Below are 23749 nucleotides of genomic sequence, written 5' to 3'. Positions count from 1 at the left end.
AAGAAAAGAATTTCTAGTTGCTGTCACAAGTGCGCACACAAAATTGTAGCTGAGTGTCTTGACAGGGAACACGTTGGGAAACAGGTTTTATCAGCGCGCTCGTCACTGCCCGAACCTCTGCTGTCAGTCATTCTCGGTCTCCCCACCAGAGCGTAAGCAATCTCTGTGAGAGAAGACGCTGGCTTATCGCACTCTGCATCCTCAGCACCTAGAAAAGTGGTGGGGGGGGACTAGATAACCATGTGCTGAATAAATGAATCATCCAATAACGGAGTGTACACCATGTCGAAAGAAAAGACATAGTTGTCTTTAGGTATAAACCTAAGGGGAATTGATAATAAGAGTAAAAACCACCAAGGAACAAAATAAACGATGCATCCAAAAACAGTGTATATGAAAAAGTTGCAGCAAGATTCCTCCTCTGGCAACAGGGAACCTGCCTCCCAGGTTCCAGAACGTGACTTTTGCTTGTGCCACCGTTCAAAAGGGGGATTGTTTACGGAGACGAAAGCCTCAGGCTTCCATCACTGAAGTGACTCGCATCTGCGCACACTCTCCCGTAGAAAATTCTCTCCTTGGTCTAGGGCCAAGCCTAACTGCAGAGAATGTTCTGTATATATTTTGCCACCTGCCCGCTGTGCTGACATACTATACCAACCGAGCACGGGCCTCTCATTTGCAAAATCCCATCTTCAGAGGGCGAACTTGGTGGAGGTCTGCAATGTACTCCCTGGTCCATGCAGCACCGCCGAGCACAGGGCAGCAGACGGGGTCGAGACAGGATCTCCACTCGGAAGTCAGAGCGTGCCGGCGGGTCTGCTTCTTCCCGGGTTTTCCCTGCAATCACGTACCTTGGCGATGAAGACCCCTGCGTCCACGATGGCTTTAATGTGCCTTAACCAGCCAGAGTTCTCCAGTCCCCACAGAAAGTCACTCATGGAGGGAGATTTAAGTTCGCACACTGCAAGATAAATCGGGAGAGCCGAGTAAAAACAACCTTGTTTTACATGGGGTCATAGCTGCGGGTAGTTTGTTAACGATTCCTTCATCGTAGTATTTTCTGGAAGACTTACATCCAGACAAATGTCCAAGCTTTCCACGCTTGATTCTATTAAACCATAAGTAAGACCCCTATGTTCTTTGGTTGTGGGCATTGCTGCATCTGTTTAGGTGTGTTACACTTGTAAAGTTTAAACCCCAATATTACTGAGAATCACCGAGGGTTACCATGGTAACGGTCCAGCACAGAAGATCTATGCATTCATTCAGCACCGCAAACAGGCCGCTAAACAGCGTGAGCTGAACGTGCTGTGGAGGAGAAGCAGTCACACAACTAATTCCAGCGTTTTCCCAACTAGAACGACCACGCAGCCACTTGAGTTCGGGATCACCGGGAAGACACGAGACTATCCTAGAAGTCTGAAATGGAAACGCTCGAACTTCTCTTGCCAACCACTCCCGCCTGGTGGGAGTCAAGTGTGTGAGCTCAAAACTGAGACCGTGGACTTCGGAACTGCTTCATGAGCCTCAAATCAGGGGCTTTCTCTTGGACTGAAAATGAAGAGAACCTAGATTCCCAAAGGTTTCTGAATTTCTACGACTAAGGCAGGAGTGTAAACACCTCCACAATAGTAAGTAACAAGGAATTGAATCTCAGAAGTTTACCTTTTAATTACCATAAAGCCTGAAAAAGCTTTAGAACTAGTGTTCTGATTACATACCACAAATAGTACATTCCAAATATTATGTTTATGAGTTTTGTACCTATAAAGCCCTTTGAGCAATCTTATAAACCAGTCAATAAAAATTAAGCGAGTTCTGTAGAATTTTGTTTTAAGTGTATTTTATTGCCCTCTGAGATGTAGGGAGTAGGGATTCTTACTTCCCACTCCCAGCCCTGTCAGTAATTAGCTGTTAAATCTTTCCCAAGTCATTTCAAGTCTTTCAGCCTCTTTCAGTCTTTCTTCCTGTTCAAAATAGGGGAAGTGTCTGAAAACACATGTTTTAGGTCCTCTTCCAACTGTAAACTCCCAGAATCAACTCAGCTCTTCCCAGCTTTGTGCATTGGGATTATGTAGTACGTATCTATGACCATACAGTAGTCTATCTGGTGTCCTTCCTGAAAATATGCAGATAACAGGGTTCATGCGTACTTCCTGCAATGCAGTAGCCACCAAAAAAAGGGCGAATACTAAGTTCTGAGTCACAGACGACAGCAGCGATGATGAAGGGAATGACGCCAAGATTCCCAGCATAAGGCTGCCCTTAACAAAACCACGTTAAGAATGTGTCTCGGCAAGATTCCAAACTCTTTCCTCCAAATGCCTGCCCTGAGCGGGACCCGCAGCTCAACGACCCACGGAGACCCAACAACCCACGCAGCACTGTCCCTCTGTCTGAGGTGCCAGTGCTGCCCCTCCCACCATCGCCGGTGGGCAAGCCTTGTCAATATTGGGTAAAGAAGAAGCCAACCAGCCCAGGGAAGGATGCTTGGCTGCAGTCCGACACAACAAGCAGACAGCCTGTTGCGCAGTCCGTACCGCTCTACTGCTCAGCCCTGTGCGTGCCCAAGGCACTCAGCGGCGGGTGGAGTGTTTCCAAGAAACCAATTAAACACAGTAAAAAAATTAAACAGTAATGTAACAGCCACTCAGACTGGCCACAATTTCTTCAGATGAAGGAAAAAAGAAAGAGAAAGAAGAAAGGAAAGAAAGAAAAAGACATTACTAATGAATTCCGTGTTTCCATGCCGTCTTGCTGCTTCCAGTTTGTTAACATTCCCAAGCAGGTTATTATACCTTCACTATTTAGGTACTAGCTGTGTGAGCTCGGGCAAGTTACTTAGCTTCTCTGTGCCTCAGTTTCTTCAGCTGTAAAGTGGGGATAATAAAAGCTCCTATATCAAAGGGTTGTTTGATATGCTAGCCCTCATTACTATTGTTATCTTCAAATAATTTTGTTGTTTTTGTTTGTATTAAATTGATTTAACTATATCATACCATACAACCTTTGGCAACTTGACTTTTTTCATTCAGGGTCTTGTTTCTGAGATATCCATATGATGTCATTTCATTCATATAACAGCCATGTAATATTTCCCTCCAGGAACACAGATTATCGGCCGTACCTCTACTGCTCGGGGTTGTTTCCGCTTCTTCAATATTTACAAACAGGGCAACAAAACCCATCTGTCTACAATGTCCTGTGGCAAATCTCCCTGCACACGCACTTCGGTGACTGCAGTGGCCTGGTCCATAGGCCCCTGCGTCTTCACCTCGGCCCACTGTCCACTGCTTGCCAAAGGGGCCGCCCTGGCTCACATCCACCCCAGCAGCGAGGGCAAATTCCCTTCCCCCACATCCCACCTAACGCTTGGTATCGCTGGCGCGTTCCGTTTTTCCCATCTTATTTCTCTAAAGATATTCGTGCCAGTTTGGGATTTGTTTTCCTTTCTTCTGCTCTCTGAACGGATCTGTTATTCTCGAGATTCCTTATGTTTGCTCATTTGTACGCATGCATGCGTGAGGTCTTTGTCTTTCATCGTGGGCTTTGCTCAGATTTCTGCTCCTCTGTGTGCTTTCGTAGGTGAGTGTGAGGCACTAGCAGGGGACTGAAGATGCTGCGTGCACACACTGGTTTTCTTGGGCTGGGGGACGGCAGGGATCTGGCCAGTCTGACCCCAGGTCCGCAAGTCCTTTCCCCGAGTGGCTGGAGGACCCAGGGAGGGGTCTCCCAAACCCCTGACTCCGTAGGACTAGATGCCAGTGTCTTCAGAGCAGAGTTGGGAAGGGAACCACGGGTCTCACATTCCCTCACAGACGTTTACTTAATCCCTCCTTGTGGGCTGACAGTCCTTGTCCGCCTCTCCCAGCTTTGCTGGTGTCACTGAGCCCAGAGCCTCTCTCGTCATCCTTCCCAGAAACTTCGCCACTCTCCTCTCTTGTGAACATGGGGGGAGAGCCTCCACAAGGCAGTGCAGGTGGGCAGGAAGTTGGAATCTAAGGGACCCTCGGCCAGGCCTTCTGCTCACAGGCACCCGCTGCCTCTCGCACCAGATCTTGCCACAGCCCTGCAGGTCCACTGGGCTTGTGCTGGGCTTTCTCACGTGTCTTCACGTGTCAGCTTTTGTCGCCTGCTGGCTAGTTCTTAGTTACTACTCCTCCATTTTCCAGCTTTAAAATTGTAGTTCCAGGCGCCTCCTCTCCCATTCTCTTGCTCTTTTGTATATTGGCGGGGTTTTTTCCCACTTCATTACCATTGTGGTGTGGGCAGGGGATGCATCGGCGTGTCGCTGAGGCAGAGACCAGAGATCCGGTCTGGGGACTGTGCGAGGCAGAAGCCAGAACGGAGACCTCCTACATCAAACTGAGCCATTAAACAGAGGCACTCACAGCTTCTCGCCCGGGGCACACGCTCCAGAGTTGGGTCCTCCAGGGCTCACAGTCCAGCTCCGCCCCTGCCCAACTCTGCAACCCCAGCCAGGTCCTGCTTTCCTCCAGAGTCAGACGGGGTTTATAAAGCACAAAGCACCTCCCTTCAATGGTTGCTGATGGGTGAAAGGAGACAAATCTACACACCGTGCGGCCACACAGCAGGCTCAAACACGGTCGCTCAGCTTCACAGCTCACAATCTGACCTTCCAGCGTGGTGTCTGTCCTGACAGGTGGGAGGCGTTAGAGTCACTCAAACCTGTGAAAGCTGAGGCGCTGCGAGGTTAAAACACACAATAATCACGGGCCGGAGAGCACATGTCTTCTGATAGACAAGGCTACAGTTTTCGCCCCCACACCGTGGCAACGCTGACAGCCTCAACCAGAAATGACAACAACAACAAAACTTAGAGTGCTTATCAGATGCCAGACACTCTTCCCAGTGCTTTATATGTAACGGCTTTCTTCTTTTTTTTCTTAGAGAAACAACAAGGTATGGTTGCCTCTCATGCGCCCCCTACTGGGGACTTGGCTGGCAACCCAGGCATGTGCCCTAACTGGGAATCGAACTGGTGACCCTTTGGTTCGCAGGCTGGTACTCAGTCCACTGAGCCACACCAGCCAGGGCTCATATACAATAGCTTTGTAATCCTCCTAACAATCACGTGAAGAGGTGCTATTATTCTCACTGTATAAAAGCAGAAACCCATGCAAAGAGAAGTAGCCAGTACGAGGCCACACCTGACCGGCAGCGAGGCTGGGCTTCGGTCCGGCTCCAGAGCTCGTGCTCCTCGGCGATGCCTGGCACTCTCAGTCGTGTCATCGTTCGTAATTCACACGCGGGCCCGTCCCGGTGCTCCATGGCTCCCCACACTGTCAGCTCACAGGTCATGCATTTTACCGCTTCATCACTCAGCACCGCACAATCCGCGGAGCACCTGAAATGCGGTGAGTCTGAACTGACATGAAGTATGCCTCAACTTTCAGACTCAGTATGAAAAAAACAGAGCGTAGAACGTCTCGCCGGAGTTATTTTCTAATACTGATGAGGCGTTGGAGCCATGTCATTTTGGATAAACCGGGTTAAATACGATGTATTATTAATGTACCCATTTCTTTGGACTATATTTAATGTGGCCACTAGGAAATTTAAAATCACCAACGGTGCCCCCACTTGGGGCTTCCATAATTCTACGGGGCGGCCCGATTTAGACTGCTCCAGGAAGACCGAGCCGATGAGAGTCTTCAGACATTTGGGCACGCGTCCTCTGCCCTCTCATGCACCCTGGAATACTGTGTCACAAGATGGCAGGTGTGGGAAAGGGCGCACTTGTCTTTTGTACGGTGGCGATGGGGTGATTAGGAAGGGGAGGGTGGAGGACGGCAGGCTCCTGGACTGGGGAGCGTGCTCAGGCAGGTTGCGGTTCGGGGAGGAGGTGACACAGAAGCCGGTGCTCCCCCAGCAGATTCCCAAAAGGCCATGGAGCCACATCTGCCTCTGCTCGGCCCCTGAACTCAGGGCGAGTGCGCCCGGTCTGAAGACAGACCGCAGAATCTGCCAGAACCCGGTTAACACCAAGCAACCTGACTTCCCAGCGTCTGCTGGAGACCCACAGCCCAGCAGTACCGCAGGGACCCTCTGAGGGGCAGGCTCGCCCCTGCCTGTGCACACAGCCCAGCGGGAGGCATGTGAAATTCCAGCGCCTTCTGTGAGCTCTGGCCACTCCCTGGGTGCCTGCTGTTTGGTCTCTCAGTGTAACCCCAAGCCATGACTCAAAGTACGGGACTTAATCCTGAAGTATACACATTCCACCACGTACAGTCCAAGACTCCACCGACTCCCTCCAACCCTCCACAGAGAACACTCTCTTGCAAACAGTCTTTTTTCTCTAAATAAGCCAAACTTCCCCGTTGTTATGGTGAGGCTTAGGGTGAGTTGGCATTCTCCTTTATTTCAGAAAAGACGAGGGAGCCTGAGAGATAGCTTGGCATCTAGCCTGTTAGCTCAGTCCAAGAACAAATGATCCTGTTCACCTTTCCTTTCCCACAAGGCAGGGAAATGAGAGCAAGTTATAAATAAAGACACCACAGGCTTTCCACCAAACCTGGAGGCGGGCCGTGGCAAGGGCAGGACAGGAATGATGGCTCAGGGCACAGGCCCTGAGATGTCCTCCCACCAGGGACAATGTTCCAGGGCTCACAGGGCACGGGACGAGCCTCGCGGCCCGTCGGCTCAGCCCCTTTCTTTCCACACTGGGAGTGGCTCCGTGGTTCACGTGTCTGCTTTCAGGAACAGGGGCACTGTGGACATGAGGCACCAGAACCTCACCGGGCTATTAAGCAAGGTAACCCCGGAGGGTGCCCCCGCCCCAGGTAGGCGTGGAGCAGAGCGTTAAAAGCAAACTGCTCCACAGATGACTGATACACAGGGACAGACGGGGGCACCCTGCGGACTGGAACGCTTAGCGCTTGAGCGTTTAAATATAAAACTGGCAGGTTTGTGTGAATACACTTGGAATAAGGCAGAAATACTGATTCGTTCACTCCCGTTGCCAAAGCCGAACCGATATTTACAAACCATTTTGCTGAACGAAGTGCGTTTCAGCTGACACCCGAGGCCCGCGCTGCAGGCTACAGGGCGCGCTGAACTAACCGACCAGGAGCTTAACGCCCAGGCCCGACAGCACTGGTTTTAAAAACCGGACACCTTATCCCTTGAATACATATAAACAGCACTAAAACGTGTAAATATAATCATGGAAACTGAGGGAACCTCAGGTGGTCCTCCTTAGGTATTCTCTGCACCCATGTCACTCCTTCCTGTGTGGGTATTGAGTGGGTGCCCGAGGGGTGCGGGCACTGTCTCTGTTTGAACGCTGGGGGTCCTCTGGGGTCTTCCTCGTCCCCTAAGCGCTGAGGTTGAAATGCACAAGGCCCTGCCTTCATTCCCAGGCCGGAGTCCAGCTGAGCTCTTCTGAGGGAAAAACCTGTCCCTTCCACATTTTGGAATCAAGCCCCATGAAACGGTCTACGGAGACCTGGCCACAGGCTAATAATCTCCCATTGGTGAACATCCCAGCCTGCAAACCACTCAACAGAGCACTTAATCACGGCCTGAAGAGTGGAAGTGCTTGGCGGTCAAGCCTGTTTCCCAGCCTCCCCCCTTCACCTGGCCCACCACGGAGACGGAGAAGAGCATTCCGAGCCCCGTGGGGAACGGTGTCCAGTTGGCTAATGTTAGGGGCGCTCTGGTCCCTGCCCTTCCCAGCCGACGTGGACCCTTCCGCAGAGGACTGCGCCTGAGCAGGAGACACCTGTATGTCAGCTGCTCCGCAGGGCACCTGCGAGGTTGGTGGTTACTCGTCACAGCAATGCCAGCTTCCTTCAGAATGCTATTTTCTGTCATCTCTACACAATAACGCCGCGAAGGCCGTTTCCGTATAACCTTGCTTTCTGTTAAAGAACCTGGTGATAGTGTAACATGGTAAGGTGCAAGAGGCCCAAATTCTGTGTGCTCCCATCTGCAGTAGATAGAACTATCTCAATTTATACAGGAGGGAAGTGTGCAGGCGTGGGTGGCCCAGCAAGTACATGGGGACAGCGTTCTGGTTCCCCTGACTCCATTTCCAGTGCAAATGGAGTCAGAACACCAAACAAACCCGGGGGAACCGGAACTCAGTTGAAGGCAGGGCTTAAGGAATGATGAAGTCTGAACAGGAAACTTAAAGCAAGCACAGAGAGGACATCTAGACTGGGAGAGTGTTGAGAGGCCAGGGAGTCGGGTGGATAGAAAACATCCGTGGCAGCCACTGGAGAGAAGGCCCAGGAATCACGGAAGATTAAGACGTTGGCAGCAGCTACCAGGGGTGGGGCAACGAGCAGTGGGCGCAACGGGCAGGGGCTCATTCCACGCTCATCACATCAGCTACAGGGCTGCCAGGTCAGTGTGCTCATCCAATCTAAGATTCTACTGTCACTGGCAAACAAGTCCTAAATTGCTAAATCCGGAGCACCGCCTTCTGGAAGCACAGCTCACCTTGTCACTAAGATTAATCGCTTCTGTCTTTAGTTACAGGGGACACACTTTCCCCTACAAGCACTCCTTTCATAAGTGGCCCAGTTATCCAAAACTGGCTGTCACGGTTAACAAAACATAAAACGATCATTTGGAGGGTGTACATTTTCACATTAATCTTCGAATGGTCTCAGCGGACATCAAGATAAAGCAGAATTGGGATAAAAATAGCCAATTTTCTCATTCAGTCCCTTGGTTGCCTCTTGTCCCTTCCTCTGATATCCAGCTAAAACAGTCAACCACCCACTGGCCCTCCGTGGTGTCACTCATTAGCAAGCACCGCCTTTTTTTTCCTGCCACGATCACTACTCTGTGTCAAAACCAGCTACCTCACTTTGCATGAATGAATGAAGCATTTTTCTACCCAACGCCTAGTCCATAGATTCTCAGACCCTGTTTGAGGACCAGATGAGTGTCTGGAATGACCAGGGTATCTCCTAGTTACTCTGCACTCCCATAAGCAGGGATTGTGCCCAGCATTGCACACGAATTACCTACCACACACGGTGTTCTTCACTCCCGATTTTCAGACTGGAAAGCATGGTTCAAAGAGGTTTACCAAGTCATCCATGGTTACACAGCCAGTGATTAGTTGAGCTGGAATCCGTCCATGGCACACACACACTGAAAGGGTCGGGCTCTGTCCTCTGTCCCTCGGTGCTTCAGACATTACGGTCGTAATTTGCTGATAGCATCCAGCGCCCTGTCAGCCACGTTCTACATCTTACAACACCACAGAGAGCAAAGCGCACACTCTCGATTCATTTCTTTCCTACAAAAACCACGAGTTGGTAACTTGCCTACAGAAAACCAGTGAAGGCTGGTAAGAGAAACCCGTTGATCTAGCAGAACACACAGTAAAAAAGCCTTATAACTGTTATCGGTCTGCGAAGCTACCTAGTTCCACCCACAAGGATACATGGTTTTTCTGCGTGGACACCCATGCCACGTTGCTGAAGCATTAGGGCGATGGCCAGATTTTCAGCCCAGTCTCATTGGCTGCCTCGTCTAACAGGTCAGTAACCTGAGGAAATCATCAATGGCCAAAAGTCAAAATATAGAGAACTTTAAAAAGATGAACCCTTAGATGGCCTTTTTATTAACTCATGTGCGATAGAATTTCATAGTACACACTTGTAGACAAGGTGATAGGAAAAACTTTAAAACGACAAACTGAGATATGAATCTCCTGTAATGGGTTGGACTCCTCCATTTCTTCCTGGTGGGATGAGCCACCACCTCACAAAGACGAGAGGGGAGGAAGAAAGCACCAAACACAAAGGGCATACGCACTGACGGCCACCGCCTTGGCGCTCCGAGCAGAGAGAAGTACGCGTGGAGACCTGACAGCTGGTTGTGCCAGGGACTGTTCCCTGCTAGACCTCGCTGCATCCAAGACACATTGGCACAGAGACCAGAGCAAGGAGCTGGATGACCACACCCCTCAAAGCTGTCTGCCTTCAGCCACCCACTCTACACCCAATGAACGTTCTGAACGGTCAGGGCTCCGGTCCTTCACACAGAAGCACAGTTCAGACGGGATTGCTGGGGCCACAAATCTTCTCTGAGGCCAGTGCCCACAATTGCAGGGGACAGGACAAAAGCGGCTTCAGTTTGGGGCCTGCGAAAAGATCACAGTCTTCCCACCGGATCTGCCTGCCCCCTTCACGGTGGGACTGCCACGTCGCTGATCGGACACCGGGCCTTTGTGCCTTTGCTCTGGGGCCACTGCTCTCTGACCACCTTCAGGCTCAGGAGTGTGTCTCTGCAGAACAGTGGGCTGATGGTTTATCTCATTAATTTTCATGAGCTTGTGCCGAGTGGACACAGACCACGTCACAAGGCGAGCACTTCCACGCCTTGGACACTGTGTGTTTTACTCCACGTCTCTTGAATAAAGGAATTAAGGAGAGTCGCCCATAAAAGGCCCAGGACCCATCCAATACTTGCCTGGCTGAATTAACGTATAACTCGTCCACTGTTTTCAGTGCTCATTGTACCGAACGCACAGCTTCCCAAGAGAAAGGTCTCCCATGGGAAAGCACTTCGTGGTTTGCAGGGAAACTTTTTAATGAGTCTGTGGGTTAGACAGAGTTAACATGTTGCTACAAACATGGGAAGTGACATTTGTTTGCATTTACGCAGGGACAGAGGCAAGATCCCAAACGCAGATTCGGACACTTAGATCAACGTGCTTGCACCCAGCCACTACCCAGCAAGTTCACAGAGCCCGAGAGTAAAGAATGTGGCGTCTGGATTCATATCGATTAGGTGAGAATCTTGCTTCTGCCACTTACTGTTATGAGCTTGCACACAGTTTCTTAGCTCCTGTACCTCAATTTCCTCATCTGTAAAATGGAAACATTAAGACTAGCGGCACCGTGAACACAATGAAGACTGAAAAATATATCAGGAAATATTAAACAATGTCCTGTCCTAAAGTATTAGGACAGGTTAACCATTAAATCACTCTGTTACTGTAACATTACCACACAGGGTAGTTGTTTCTGAACCTGTACCATATCCAAACGGCAAGTCAGCGAGGATCACTGTAACCTAGTGGAAAGTACTAGGATCAGATTCTGCTTTGCTACGTCTTGTTGGGAAGGAGGTGTTTTTAAAAACGTGATATAAAAGTGTCACCTATTTTCAGTGTCAAGTAGCAGACTCTAGAACCAGAAAGAGGCAGCCTTGAAGAAGTAATCTGCCCTGTGCAGACAGCCTGTGGGACTCCACAGCCTCCAGGACCTAAGGGCGGCCCCCAGTCCACAGTCCCCAAAGCTCAGGGCCCTTGGTTGAATTCTGCCAATATCCTGAATGGGCCTGGAAGCGGATGCTTCCCCATCTGAGCATCCAGATGACAACGTAGCCAGGGTGACACCTTCACGGCAGCCAGGAGAGGCCCTGGGCAGAGGGTCCCTGGGCCCCCATGTACACAAGAGACATGCCTGACACCCAGAGACTGGGAATCAATGTGTACTTTTTCTTATATGTGTTACACCAACCGCAGAGAATATTTCATAAATAAAGAAGTAAAAAGGGAAAAATTGCTCAGTCATCCTTCCATGCTAATTCCGCTTTTTTTCTGGGTTTCTCTCCCAGTCTTTCTTCATGAACATGACTTACCAGATAGGAAATCACAGTACTTGTACCATTTCAACCTGAATTCTTCACTTACATCATACACATTCTATGTTACAATATATACATATATTCTTCACATTTATAATGTCTAACGGATGTAACATTTTCTATCAAGAGATGGAGCAAAATTATCTCACAGTTTATTATTATTGGACATTCCTGTGGTTCCCAAAATTCTACTATTATAAATAAAACATTACCATCAAAATAGGCATGTTGTGTCTTCCTTTTTTAAAACAATATTTTGGATCAGTCCCTCAGGAGTGATAATCTAATAAAAATATACCCTGTTTCTCTAAACAAAATATGTTTTTTAAGCCAATTTCGTGACATCAGATACATTTGAAGTACCAGTTTTATCACAATCTTTTCAGTATTAGATACTATACTTTTTAAAACTAAGTAAAAAATGGTATCTTGGAGTTTTAATTTCTATTTTTTAAATGACCCGAGTAAGTTTAAATGTTTCCCTATATGTTCATTTGTTCCAACCTACTGCTTCCCCTTTTAAAAATTATCTTAAACTGAGTTGTCTCACTTCACTGAGACTCAGTTTCTTCACGTGTAAAATGCAGACAGTGCCTCACACCGCGCACTGTGGTTGTGCAAATCAAACACCCCCACTTAAGTGAAAAGACCGAGGCACACCTGGCACACAGCAGCGGCCCAAGTTTAGTTCAGTGAGTGAGCCAGCGCACACATGGTCAGTGACAGAGCCATGCGATGGCCAATGTCATGAACCTGACGCTCATGCAGAGTCCAGACAGGAAACTCGGGCGGTGCAGGGAGAAGTGCGGTTGCCTAGGCAACCCCCCAAAGATGGAGCGTGTGGACTGGAAAAGGGGGACGATGCCACAGTCTTCACGTCTTTCCCGCAAACAACTGGATACCTCGAAAACGGAGCTTTACAAACAGGCGTTAAGAGAAGCACAATGTCCATGAGGCGGGATGTGGCAGTCATTCTGCCACAGCTTTCCCTTCCTGTGGTCAACTTCCTCCCGACACCGAGGACGGCCTAGGAGAGTTTCATCCCCACGTGGTGAGAGTAACTTTCTCAGCCCCGGAAAGAGCCTGCTCCAGGCTCTCCTACTGACTGTTTCGAGAAAGAAAGAAAAAGTATAGGGCATTCTTTCCTTTCTTTTATTTGAAGGGAAAAACCAGGTACAAGACCCAAAGGATTCTACTGCAGAAAGTGCTCAATCAACTACAAACTTTCTGCATATCTAGAAGGCACCATTAATAGTTCCCTGGGAGGTATCGATGCCACAAAACAGTTTGGTTCCAAACTCACAAGTCCAACTTCAAATTCAATCAGCTCAAGGACTCGCACGGGACACACGCTTGGCCCTAGACTTCAGAGTCTGATGATATAGCCTGCAGTCCTTGCTCACAGACAGGGCTACTTGCAGCTAGAATTATGCTCCGTTATTCAGCATCGATTCTGATAATACCAAGAACAGCAGTGGGAAAAAGTTGAAGGAAACAATCCTGAGTGAAATGCACTATTTCTCTTCCTACCAAGGGACCAGCGGCGAAAGCTTTGGGTGCCAAGAACGCCAGCACTCCGAGGAGGAACGGCCTCGGAAGCCGGGCCTGCTTGCATCACCTCATCGGCTGAGGCTGTGCGGCGGTTTATAATTTACTTGGTAAAAACAGGTAGTCAAACGTTCGTCGAGTCCCCTGAAAGGCACCCAGGGTGCTGTCCTTGCCCACTGCAGTGACACAGAGCTGGAAACGCAAGGCAGCACCACGGTCCCTTGGGAAACAGGGACGAGACCGGCCCCCGGAACTGGGTCAGCATGCAGGTCCTATAGACGTAGAGACTCAGACCCTACGGACACGAGCAGGAGCGACGGTTCCTGATAAGAAACCAGATAAACGCCAATTTAAAAAGGAAAGCCGAAGTGAGACGCTAGAAGGACTCTTAGGAACTGCTTTCTGCAGAGAAGAAAATGTGAGTTCTCCAAAGTCAGCTTATGAAATGACTAGGTGAAAGATATAAAGAATCACAGCCTCAGTGACTCTGACAATGATGAACACTCTTAACACTAAAGTGAGACTACCCTCTCAGTGGTGGGACCAAGCAAGGCCAAGTTTTTTCACACCTTAAAGGGACAGCCCAACTGCCTATGACAACCTCCAGAGAGTCGAGAAGTGCAATCACCCCCAGGCACTGTCCCTGTGATCTGACATGTGCCAAATTTCCAGTGGCAGTCAGTGCAGGTGGTTTGGGGGCCATGATGTTTTCAGATGCAGGAGGAGGTTGATGTTCAAGTGTTTGCAACTAGGGGCCTCGAACTGTAGATTCACAGCTGGCGGGAAAATCCTGAATCCAACCCTCTTGTGTTACAGTAGGTAACAGAGCCCCAGGGAAGGGACCTGAGGGTTTGAAGTTTCCCAGTGACTGAGATCATGCACGGAACCCCGGAGAGAGGATGGAACTCAGGCCTGTCTGCGTCACCCCACAAGGGTCTCCAGCCCCACCGCTGGGCCCTCACTGTACCCCTGTTGTTCCGGTGAAGCAGAGAACGGCCTAAGTGACCGGGAGCAAGTGTGTTCCTGGAAAAAACCCATGAGCACTTTCTTTCTTCCTCCTCATTCCAGACCGACCCCACGTGCTCTGTTCAGACAGCCGCCGCCCTGGCTCTCAGGGCCACCTCTCCCCCAAGTGCAAGTGCGGCCGCCTCCACAGCCTCCCCAGGTCCCCAAGGCACAAATCCTCCTCTTTCTCTTCGGTTCCGGTTCCCATGAGCACCAGGAGCCGTGGCCTGTGGCAGCAGACTCCCTCCCGGGCCTTTACAATCACAAAGAGCTTAAGTAAGTAAAAGTAAATCCAGCTGGCTTTGCAGGAAATGCAAAATTTCTGCTAATCAGTTTATGGCGTGGCCGGCCCCAGGAATGATTCTTTCATGTTCCATGACCCATCACTGTCATTTTCTTGACTGCATGTCGGTCTCTGTGTGTGTCTCGGGTGCATGTGGCTATGGGGGAGTGGGGGAGGGGGCGGTTCAGCGGGGGGAGCAGCGTGGGGGTGCTGCCCTTTAGCCGCTGGGATTCGGTGTATGAACCTCGTCTCTCTACCAGAGCAGTGGGCTGTTGCTCTGATGGTCGGGTCGCTATAGGTGAATCAAGCTAATGTTAGGAGGGAGAAAAAAAAATAACCCTGTGTACTTTTTTCCTTACATCTTAAGTTCCACCGGAAAATGCCTGACTGCTATCCAAGTCACCACAGGGACGCAAAAAATAAGAGAAAGGCTGTCAAATGCGTAAAGAGTCACCGCCATATGACATGCTTCCCAGCGTATCCTGCCTGTGTAAATAGCATCATTGTGAAAACACAATTTTAACATCAAAAGACTATTGTATTCCGCTCTGGCATTCAAACATCTCACGGCATAGTTTTAATGCTGTGCACAGGAAATGGGGTACCTTCCAGCATTTTCTGCAGGCTGTTCCTCATGACATGGATGTTCTCTATCCCGATGAACTGGAACTTGATGTTGGAGTAATTGTCTTCATTCTCGTAGCCTTTCCCGGCAGCACGGTTGGCCATGGCATTGAGCTGCAGCGGTCGGCAAAACAGAACAGTCACCGATCGTATCCAGGACCAAAACACCTCATGGCTACCGCTAAAAACATTCAAGATCGTGTGCAGAAATGTAACGTTTTACATCACAGGGACACCGTGCTGAGATGCGTTGCTTCAGACACACGCACTGAGCTCGTAGTCAGCAATACACATTTGCTGGCGTGGGGCACATTTTCTGATCTGAGGGAAGTCGTTCTATGGGTAAACCCTTTGGAGACACCTCACACCGTTCCCTGTCACAGGTGACAAAATATGACGGAGCCAACATGCCCCAGTCCAATGCCATACATCGTAACCTGTAGGTTGGCAGAAGAGCCCCATCAGCTGTCAAGGGGAAGAAGCACTGCAGGTTAACTCACGGCACCTTCCGGGATCAGGCTGCCGGTGAGCACATCACGAGAAAGGAGCGCAAGCATCCCTCTAGGTCACCTACGAGAGTCCCCCAGACGCGCAGTGACACCTTGAGCGGGAAGCCCTGAACACCAAGAGGAGAGGACGCACAGACGTCCAGTCTCCAAAGGCGTGTCCGCCAGCCCCCTTCTTTCAGTCGGGAGACCTGTTAAGAAGGCTGTGATGTCTTCTATTCCCGTAATTTTGTACATGAGAAGTGGATATTTCCTAGTGCACACTGGCCGCAATGATAATGGATTTTGAGGGAATTTATTCAATACAGACTTTTGCCCTAGTCTCATGTAACCAAAATCAAGACGGGGAGAAGTCGTGCCTTAGCTCGGAAGTACACAGATTTCTAGAATTCTTGCTGTTTGGCTGAGGGGTGATCCCAGGGACACCACACTCACTGGCCATTCTCCTCCGCCGCCCACGAAGGTCAGGGGGCTGTCCTGGGCCGAAACCGACCACAGGGACTGGCCACCAGAAAAAAGCATCGGCTTCGAGGACCTCAATGCCATACTGAGAGGATATTAACAAATACTCTTCCAATAGCTCACTGCAAAAAGCTAAGTTAAAAACATACATATTCTTTGACCGGTATCTCCTTGTGAGAATTTGACTCCATGAAAAGTACCAACACACAAAACAGAGATGTCCAAGAATGTGTATAGCAAATTATTTTTATGGCAACAACAAGCTGAAAACCCACGAATATCTCCATAGGGCAGCGCCTGGATAAATTATTATAAATTCACGCCCCGACTACTGACAGAACCAAGGAAAATGTAAATCATCTCTCTAATCTGTCTATTGACACGGGCAGACAGACTTCAAATTGGCCCGCAACACGTTCAGTGAAAAGACTAAGCCACAAAGGAATAGTCTACAGTTATCCTATTTTTTGTAAAACAAACCAACCCACAGATGAGTGTTTATGTTTAGGCATGTCTGAACAAGCGCAGTAAGAGTATCTGGAAGCCTATACCAATCTGGCAGAAGTTACAGAAGAACAAGAGAGGCAGCAAGTGATGGGGGACACTGTCGGTACCACTTTAGAGACCCCCATGCTCCTGTTACAAAGAAGATATATTAGTTTCATAATATAAATAACAGAAGTGAAACGTTAGCCAAACAGCCACAGAGGGCTCCTCTCCGTGATTCAGCTCATGTGATGTCAGCCCCATAGACCCCTTTTCCAGTTTATATAAGATTGTCCCCTTTCTCCCAGGCTGGTGTGGTTCAGTGGATTGAGTGCCGGCCTGCAAACCAAAGGCTCACAGGTTCAATTCCCAGTCAGGGCACATGCCTGGGTTGCAGACCAGGTTCCCAGTATTGGGTGCACAAGAAGCAACCACACATCGATGTTTCTCTCTCTTTCTTTCTCCCTCCCTTCCCCTCACTCTAAAAAAAAACCCTCTGGCTTTAATCAAGAAAAAATATTAAAATAATGTTATTTTAAGACAACTTACATTTAAGGGATGGAATCATAGATACGGAGACCATCTGGAGAGTTATCAGCTGGGAGGGGGAAGGAGGGAAAAGGTATAGGGATTTAGAAGCATAATTGGGTAGGTACAAAATAGACGGGAGGATATTAAGAACAGTATAGGCAATAGAGAAGCCCAAGAATTTATATGCACGACCCACAGACAGGAAGTAAGGGGGGGGTATCACTCAAGGGAAGAGGGGTATTGAGTGGAGGGGGGGCAAAGGGGAAAAATTGGGACAACTGTAATATCACATTTAATTAAGAAATAAGACAACTTATGTTCATGCTTTACAATTTTTAAATATTTTAAGGGGAAAAACTTTCTACAATTACTTTTAGACATTATTGTTAAGAAATTTACTATTATAAAATAGCACGGCTTTCTATAATTATTTTTCAAAACTGTTGGCCTCTCTTGTACAGCAAGCTTCATAAAATAGAGCCATTACTGGGATAAGTGGAAGCACCCTCCTGCTACCCAGACCTTAGCTTTGTTCTCTCTCTTGAGTAATTCAGGTTAAGCCTACTCACCTGTAGAGATACAGGTGCAATGAATAAAATGAATAAAACAGTGCAATGAATAAAACAAAATATTGTTATTATGATCTGTAGTTACAAGTCTGTTCACATCTTTGCATAGTCAATGACTTACAACCCGGGAGAATTTATTGCTAGCCTTCTTCAAAAACAAAGCAGCAGCACAAGATGGCCTCTTGAAAGTCAGTGGTGCTTCTCACAGTGAACACAAGGTGGCACTGTTTCACCTCCCATCCGAAGTGTACTGCGTCTCAAGGTTTCCACGCAGTGCACAGGACCCAACATGGTAATAATGCAGTGAAAACTGAACCCTCAAAGCAGGAAATACAGTTTTAAAATTCATAGAAATTCAAGAAGCTATGCTGGACCTAATATATAAAATAAATTATATATTCACTACATATTATGTAATTACCTATTACATTATGTATTCACTATATAATATATAAATGATGTTATGTAATGGGCCCAGCACAAATAATGCCCCTTTTCATTACGAAAGCATAAGCATGTAGTTCTGTAACACAACAATATCACACTCAAGCACACCATGTGACATGGCAGGTGATATGTTCAAATTAAAACTATACGTTATTACACCCATATTATTACCCTACCAACCACACTCAAGCAGGTGTCACTTCTGCCGGACCCTGTATGTAGTCAAGAAAAGCACCCCCCATATAACAAAACACCATCAGTCAATCTAATTTGGTCCCCTGTCCCTTTAGCTGAGAATTTCATTTCACAACCAAAGGAAAAGCAATTGACTTCTACTCCTAAAAATCCCCAAATAGATAAAACAAGGAATATAACTACACACAGTTTAAATTTATGCTTAAGAAACAAAACCGACAAATGACAACTAGGCCTGGAGGAAAATGCCCTATTTCCACCCGAAGATCACTCTGCTGTTCGACCATCTCAGCACCTTTGGGTTTAGAAAAACTCATCAATGAAACAAAAGGACCCTCCTCATTCCTCAACAAACACTTAGTGAATACCTACTGTGTGCCAGGCAGGGGCGGGGAGATGTTTCATGAAAGAAGGAGGACCTGAGATGGACGGTAACGATCCGGAAGGGTGGGAAGAAAGGGAAGGGTATTCCAGTTCGAACAGTGGGGACGAGAGAAGGCGGGGGTCAAGTCAAAGGAGCAGGTCGGCAGCCCTGAACCAGCCAGTGACAGTGGGTGGGAGACAAGTACAAGTTTGGCCCCAACAGCAAGGACAGCCGCTGGGAAATATTCAGAGACCTCTACCAACAGGCCTGCTCGGACATGTGGACCTTATCTGTGGCCCTGGGAGCTGCTGATGGATGCTAGGGGAGTTAATGTCCATGAGACTGAAGACCCACAGGGATGGGGTCAAGGATGCAAGCTTCCCCGGGAGCTTGTCAGCCTTGTTGACATCCTTGACCTGGCCCAGGACAGGCTCTCCGTGAAGTTTCATTGACTGGCTAAGCCCCAAATAAATAGCTGGATAACGGAATGACGTTGAGGGGTGAACAGTCTAAAAATGTAAGAAATAGACTCGGGTTCTTCCCCCAACCAGAAACCCATCAAATGTATCGAAACCATAGTCAACAATCCTTTTGCTATCGAGCTGAAGGTCAGCCTGGGCACGCTCGCAGTCTTGGAGTCTCAGATTTCAGCAGAGCACATTCTCTACCTGAGTAACAGCAGGACCTGGTTTTATGCGGTTGGGAAATGAGACTGAAGTTGCCTTTGGCAGGTCGAGGATCAGGCCACATCCTAGTGCGGGGTGTCAGATGACCGTCCCTCTCCCTCCCTCCCTCCCTAACGGCTGAAAGGAAGAACCTTACATTGTACCGTAAGCATGAAAGTATAAGATGATTTTATTTCTTGCAACTACTGTCCATAACTGTGCTGACCAAAACCCTCCTCCGTCCCTGCCCCCTAAGGACATCTTAAGCAGAATGAATCGCTTTCGAACTTGACGCAGGTAGGAAATCCCGATCCAGTTCGATTTGAAATTCCGATCCCACATAGGCTGCAAAATGATCTTTCCCTCATTACAGGCTACTTGGATTGGTGAGGGGTCCCTTCTTTTCTTCTTTCTTCTAGGCTCTCTGTCCTGGGATGGGGGGCGTAACAGAGGAGTGACAAGAGAAGAGGTAAGTCTATGGTTACAAAGCTGGACAAGATGTCAATTCCCTCTCCATTGGCAGTGGCTGCTTTTCTGGTTAGCACTCCCTGACCGTCCGCCCCAGCCCCCCTGGCATTACGGTCCAAATGCCAAACCTCTGAGGGCTCCTGGGGTTAGGAGGCACACCACAGTCACTGACATGGGGATCCGCACTGACTCGGGCCTCTTCCAGCCCCCTCAGCTTCCCTCCCCCGCATACAACCCACAGTACACGTGACTGTGGGTTGTATACAGTAAGCTTCCTCTAGGCAAGCCCTCCTGGGAGGGGTACCAGCAAGATGGCCCATGCCCAACTTCCTTCCTCAGGGTCCACCTGACCCCAGGAAATCCTTCCATCATCGTCCTGCCAACGAGAAGGAGAGCAGAGTGTTCCACCGATGTCTCTGTCCAATTCCCTCCCCTTGCTCACTGCCATGGTGGCCATCAGTGAGCGTGCTGCACACCCCACTGGGATCCTAGCTTCTCCTCTTTGGGCACCCCAAGCTTTCCAATGGATTCTCCTAGACGCCCCCTCACATGATCAGGGGATAGGAACCACCTCATTATTGATTCCAGAGAAACGAGAAACCTTCCCATGCAACATCCTATTACACAACTGAAATATTGCTTAGACAGTGAAATGAGAAGCGATAACCACAGAGGTGTCTTTGAAGGGGCAAAGGCCACAGGCTTAGTACTAGCTGAGGCAGGAGCCCACCTGACCTCACCCCTTCTCCTCATAGCTCCACGCTTCCCCCCAAGGCACTGGCGTCAGAGCAGAGCTCAGGGCCCTGGTTCTCTGGCCTTGGCCCGGGTTGGGATGAGCTTCTGTCTGGTTCTTTAGCTCTGAGCTTTAGCTTCACTAGGTATGTGCTCAGAGCCTGACAGTGGACACAAGGCTTCCTGGGAGGATTTTGTCAACAGAGAGCACCATGTTCAAACACAAGGAGCCCGGCTTTGACGTCAGCAAAGCCTGGATCAGAACCTGGGTTCTGCCTTGAACGGTGTGACCCTGGGTGAATTATTGAACCCTCCTAAATCTAACACCTTATCCATAAGAGCAACTCCTGATTTGCAAGAGTATGATACAAATTAAATGAGAAGGTGCCTGGCATTTTTATAAGCTCAGCAGAGTCTCAGAACAAATTAATGATAAAGTCACGATCAAAGTTGAGATAAAACAATTCTCTCTCATTTTGCAATTCACAACCACAGCATCGACACTGTTTCATATCTTCTTAATGCACCAAATCCTCCAGTGATATATGACCTCAAGGGTTCGGCTTTGTTGAATGGATATTTGATACCTGCTGAGGGGCCCCCACCACTGCCTTTGCCCACCCCTCCCCCCAAGATTTTGATGTCAACAAGCAGTTCAGAAGGTTTTCATCTGAACAAGGCAGTAAGTACCCGGGGTGAGCCTGGCTCAGAGGACAAGAATGGCCTTCGGTTGTCTCCTAACCCTTTTTCTTTTTAATAAAAACTGTGAGCAGACCTGGGCAGTATCCCCGTGGCCACTGCTCACCACCTGTCACAAATAGGGACTCAGTCTCCAGGCTACCGGGGAAGCCAAGCACACTCCGGAGCAAAGATCAGCGGGCAGGGTCTCTCAAAGTATGGAAGCTCTCAGCAAACAGTTTCGAGCTCATGTGAAGTGTGCGTGTGTATTACGGGTAACCATGATGCACGGGCAGACTTGTACGCGACACCGATTTTCTTTCATGGATCAGCACGCAACTTCTTATCGCTGAGAGTAAACACACTTAGTGCTAAATATACCCTTCCCACGTATCCTTCGGATTAATTTATTTTAAATCTGGCATATGCCTGGCTCGACAGCTGTCACATTCCCCAGAAGGTTTACATAACATAGTACACACTTGCCTCGCCAGCCCTTCAATTAGTAGGCGAATCTGTGTGCCTTGATTTGAATCTGGGAAAACAGGAGAGGAGGAAGGCAGCCCAGCTCAGGGAAGCCCCTGCCTTTCCTTCCATTTCTCCCCTTATCTTGTGTTCAGTATAGGTGTCTAAGAAGCAGGCATCATGAGGTCTCTCAGAACAACTGCACTTGACCTTCACAAAAAATACAATGAAGAGGAGGGAAAATGGCCAAGATGAGAGGGAAGAAGTGAGCCCACAATGAGCCAGAAAGAAAAGTACACACTGAAAGAGAATAGGAAAATTCAGAGGTTCTGGCCTCTTGGGGTGAAAATCTTCAAGGAGAGAACCTGTCTCGTTCCCATCCGAAGCTCGTACCTACATGTTGTGCTTTGAGAGTCTATCTGGAAAGGAGGCACACTTTCCATATAACCTGCTGGAACATGGTCTCGCTGCAACACCTATTTTTTTCATTTTTTAAAGATTTGGTTCATTTATCTTTAGAGGGGAAGAAGAGAAGGAGAGAGGAAGAGAAATATCAATGTACGGTTGCCTCTCATGTGTCCCCTGCTAGGACCTGGCCCGCAACCCAGGCCATGTGCCCTGACTGGGAATCGAACCACGATCCTTTGGTTCACAGGCCTGCTCTCAATCCACTGGGCTACACCAGTCAGGGCAACACCTGTTTTATCCCGGGTCATCCTCACGGCTCCACCCACCCCTGCCCCACAGTCGCACTCCCACCAGAAGCGGAGGGAGCTGTTCTGAGGCCAAGGATATGTGTGACACACTGATTTACACCAGGAAAACACCAAATTCAGTGACCCAGACCATGAATCACAACACTTGGTGATACGAGACTCAAGGAAGCCATGAGAATCGCCAGGGCCAGCATCTGAGTGTCTACACAGTGGACATGATCCAGTTCTCATAATTTCTCGTATTGCCCACGAGTACAGACTGTCTGTAATCACCTATTCTTAACATCAGTGTATACTTTTAAATGGTGGGCTGTTGGTCATATTTCCTCTATCCTGTTCTAATATGCCTCACGCCCTTATGTTCTTTTATAAAATAGCTTCACTGGCATGTAATTCACACCACAGACGACTCGTCCATTTAGTGTACAACTCAGTGGTGTCTGGCATATTCACAGAGTTGTGCGACCATCGCACAGTCTACTTTTAGAACAATTTAATCCCCGAGGAAGCACTCTGCCCCCGAGCTGCCACCCTCAGTTTTGTCCTGCGCTGCTCCCAGCCCTGGGCAGCCACCAACCTGTCTTCTGTCACCCTGGATTTGTCTGTCCCAAACGCGTCACAGAAATGGAATCATCCACTACGTGTCCCCCGTGACTGCCTTCTTTCACTTAGGACGGCATTTTCAAGGCTCGTCCACTCTGTAGCATGTCTCAGTGCCCCTTCCTTTTTTATGGCCACATAACGTTCCATCGAATGGCTCCATGAATCCATTTGTCGTTGGCGAACGTTCGATTGATTGTGCTTTGGGGCCGTCGTCAACCATGACTGCACACTCACGCGCACGTTCCCGTGTGCGCATGCGTTTTCGTTTCCCTTGAGTCAGGAGTGGAATTGCTGAGTCCTGGTAACTCCATTTACCACGGAAGGCCTTGTGCTCTTTTAACCTCTTCATGACAAACTCGTTCAAACTGCACTTCACACAGTAAAGGTTTCTTCCAATCCAATCCCCCCCTTCACCCCATGGGAAAAGCCACTCTTCCAAGTGTAGTATGTATGCCCTCGATTTTTTTTTCAGTGAGTAGTTTTTCTAATATAACGATTACATAGATGGGATTTCATCACACATGTTCTCCCGTTTCGCACGCTTGTGGCTCAACAGTACACGCTGGACACCGCTCCACACCCATCTGGGGAGATGCGGCTGCGTGTGTCTCTCTCTCATCGGTCACAGGTCCAGGGGTATTTTCATTGTTGGCAAGAAATTACAACGCCCAACATGTGGATTAAAGGCCACTTTGATCTGTATATTCATTCCACGCACTTGTATGTGACTCTCGTTTCCACGTATTTACCGCAGATCCCTCTGAG

General features: G+C 48.7%; 1 protein-coding gene across 1 annotated transcript in view; it reads right to left on the bottom strand.

The window, feature by feature from the left end:
* MTMR7 (myotubularin related protein 7) overlaps window positions 1–23749 on the bottom strand; it is a 75567-nt gene that overhangs the window by 9966 nt on the left and 41852 nt on the right. The window contains exons 7-8 of the mRNA XM_037055261.1: window positions 15079–15211; window positions 852–961 (exon numbers count right to left, since the gene is read on the bottom strand). Coding sequence (XP_036911156.1) covers window positions 852–961; window positions 15079–15211 — 243 coding nt within the window. The remainder of the gene's footprint in view (window positions 1–851; window positions 962–15078; window positions 15212–23749) is intronic.

This window comes from Sturnira hondurensis, unplaced genomic scaffold, assembly GCF_014824575.4.
Source record: "Sturnira hondurensis isolate 20B ecotype Veracruz unplaced genomic scaffold, ASM1482457v3 Scaffold0008640, whole genome shotgun sequence".
NCBI classification, from domain to species: domain Eukaryota; kingdom Metazoa; phylum Chordata; class Mammalia; order Chiroptera; family Phyllostomidae; genus Sturnira; species Sturnira hondurensis.
The sequence above is the reverse complement of the archived record's forward strand: the minus strand, read 5'-3'. Positions and strand labels throughout refer to the sequence as shown.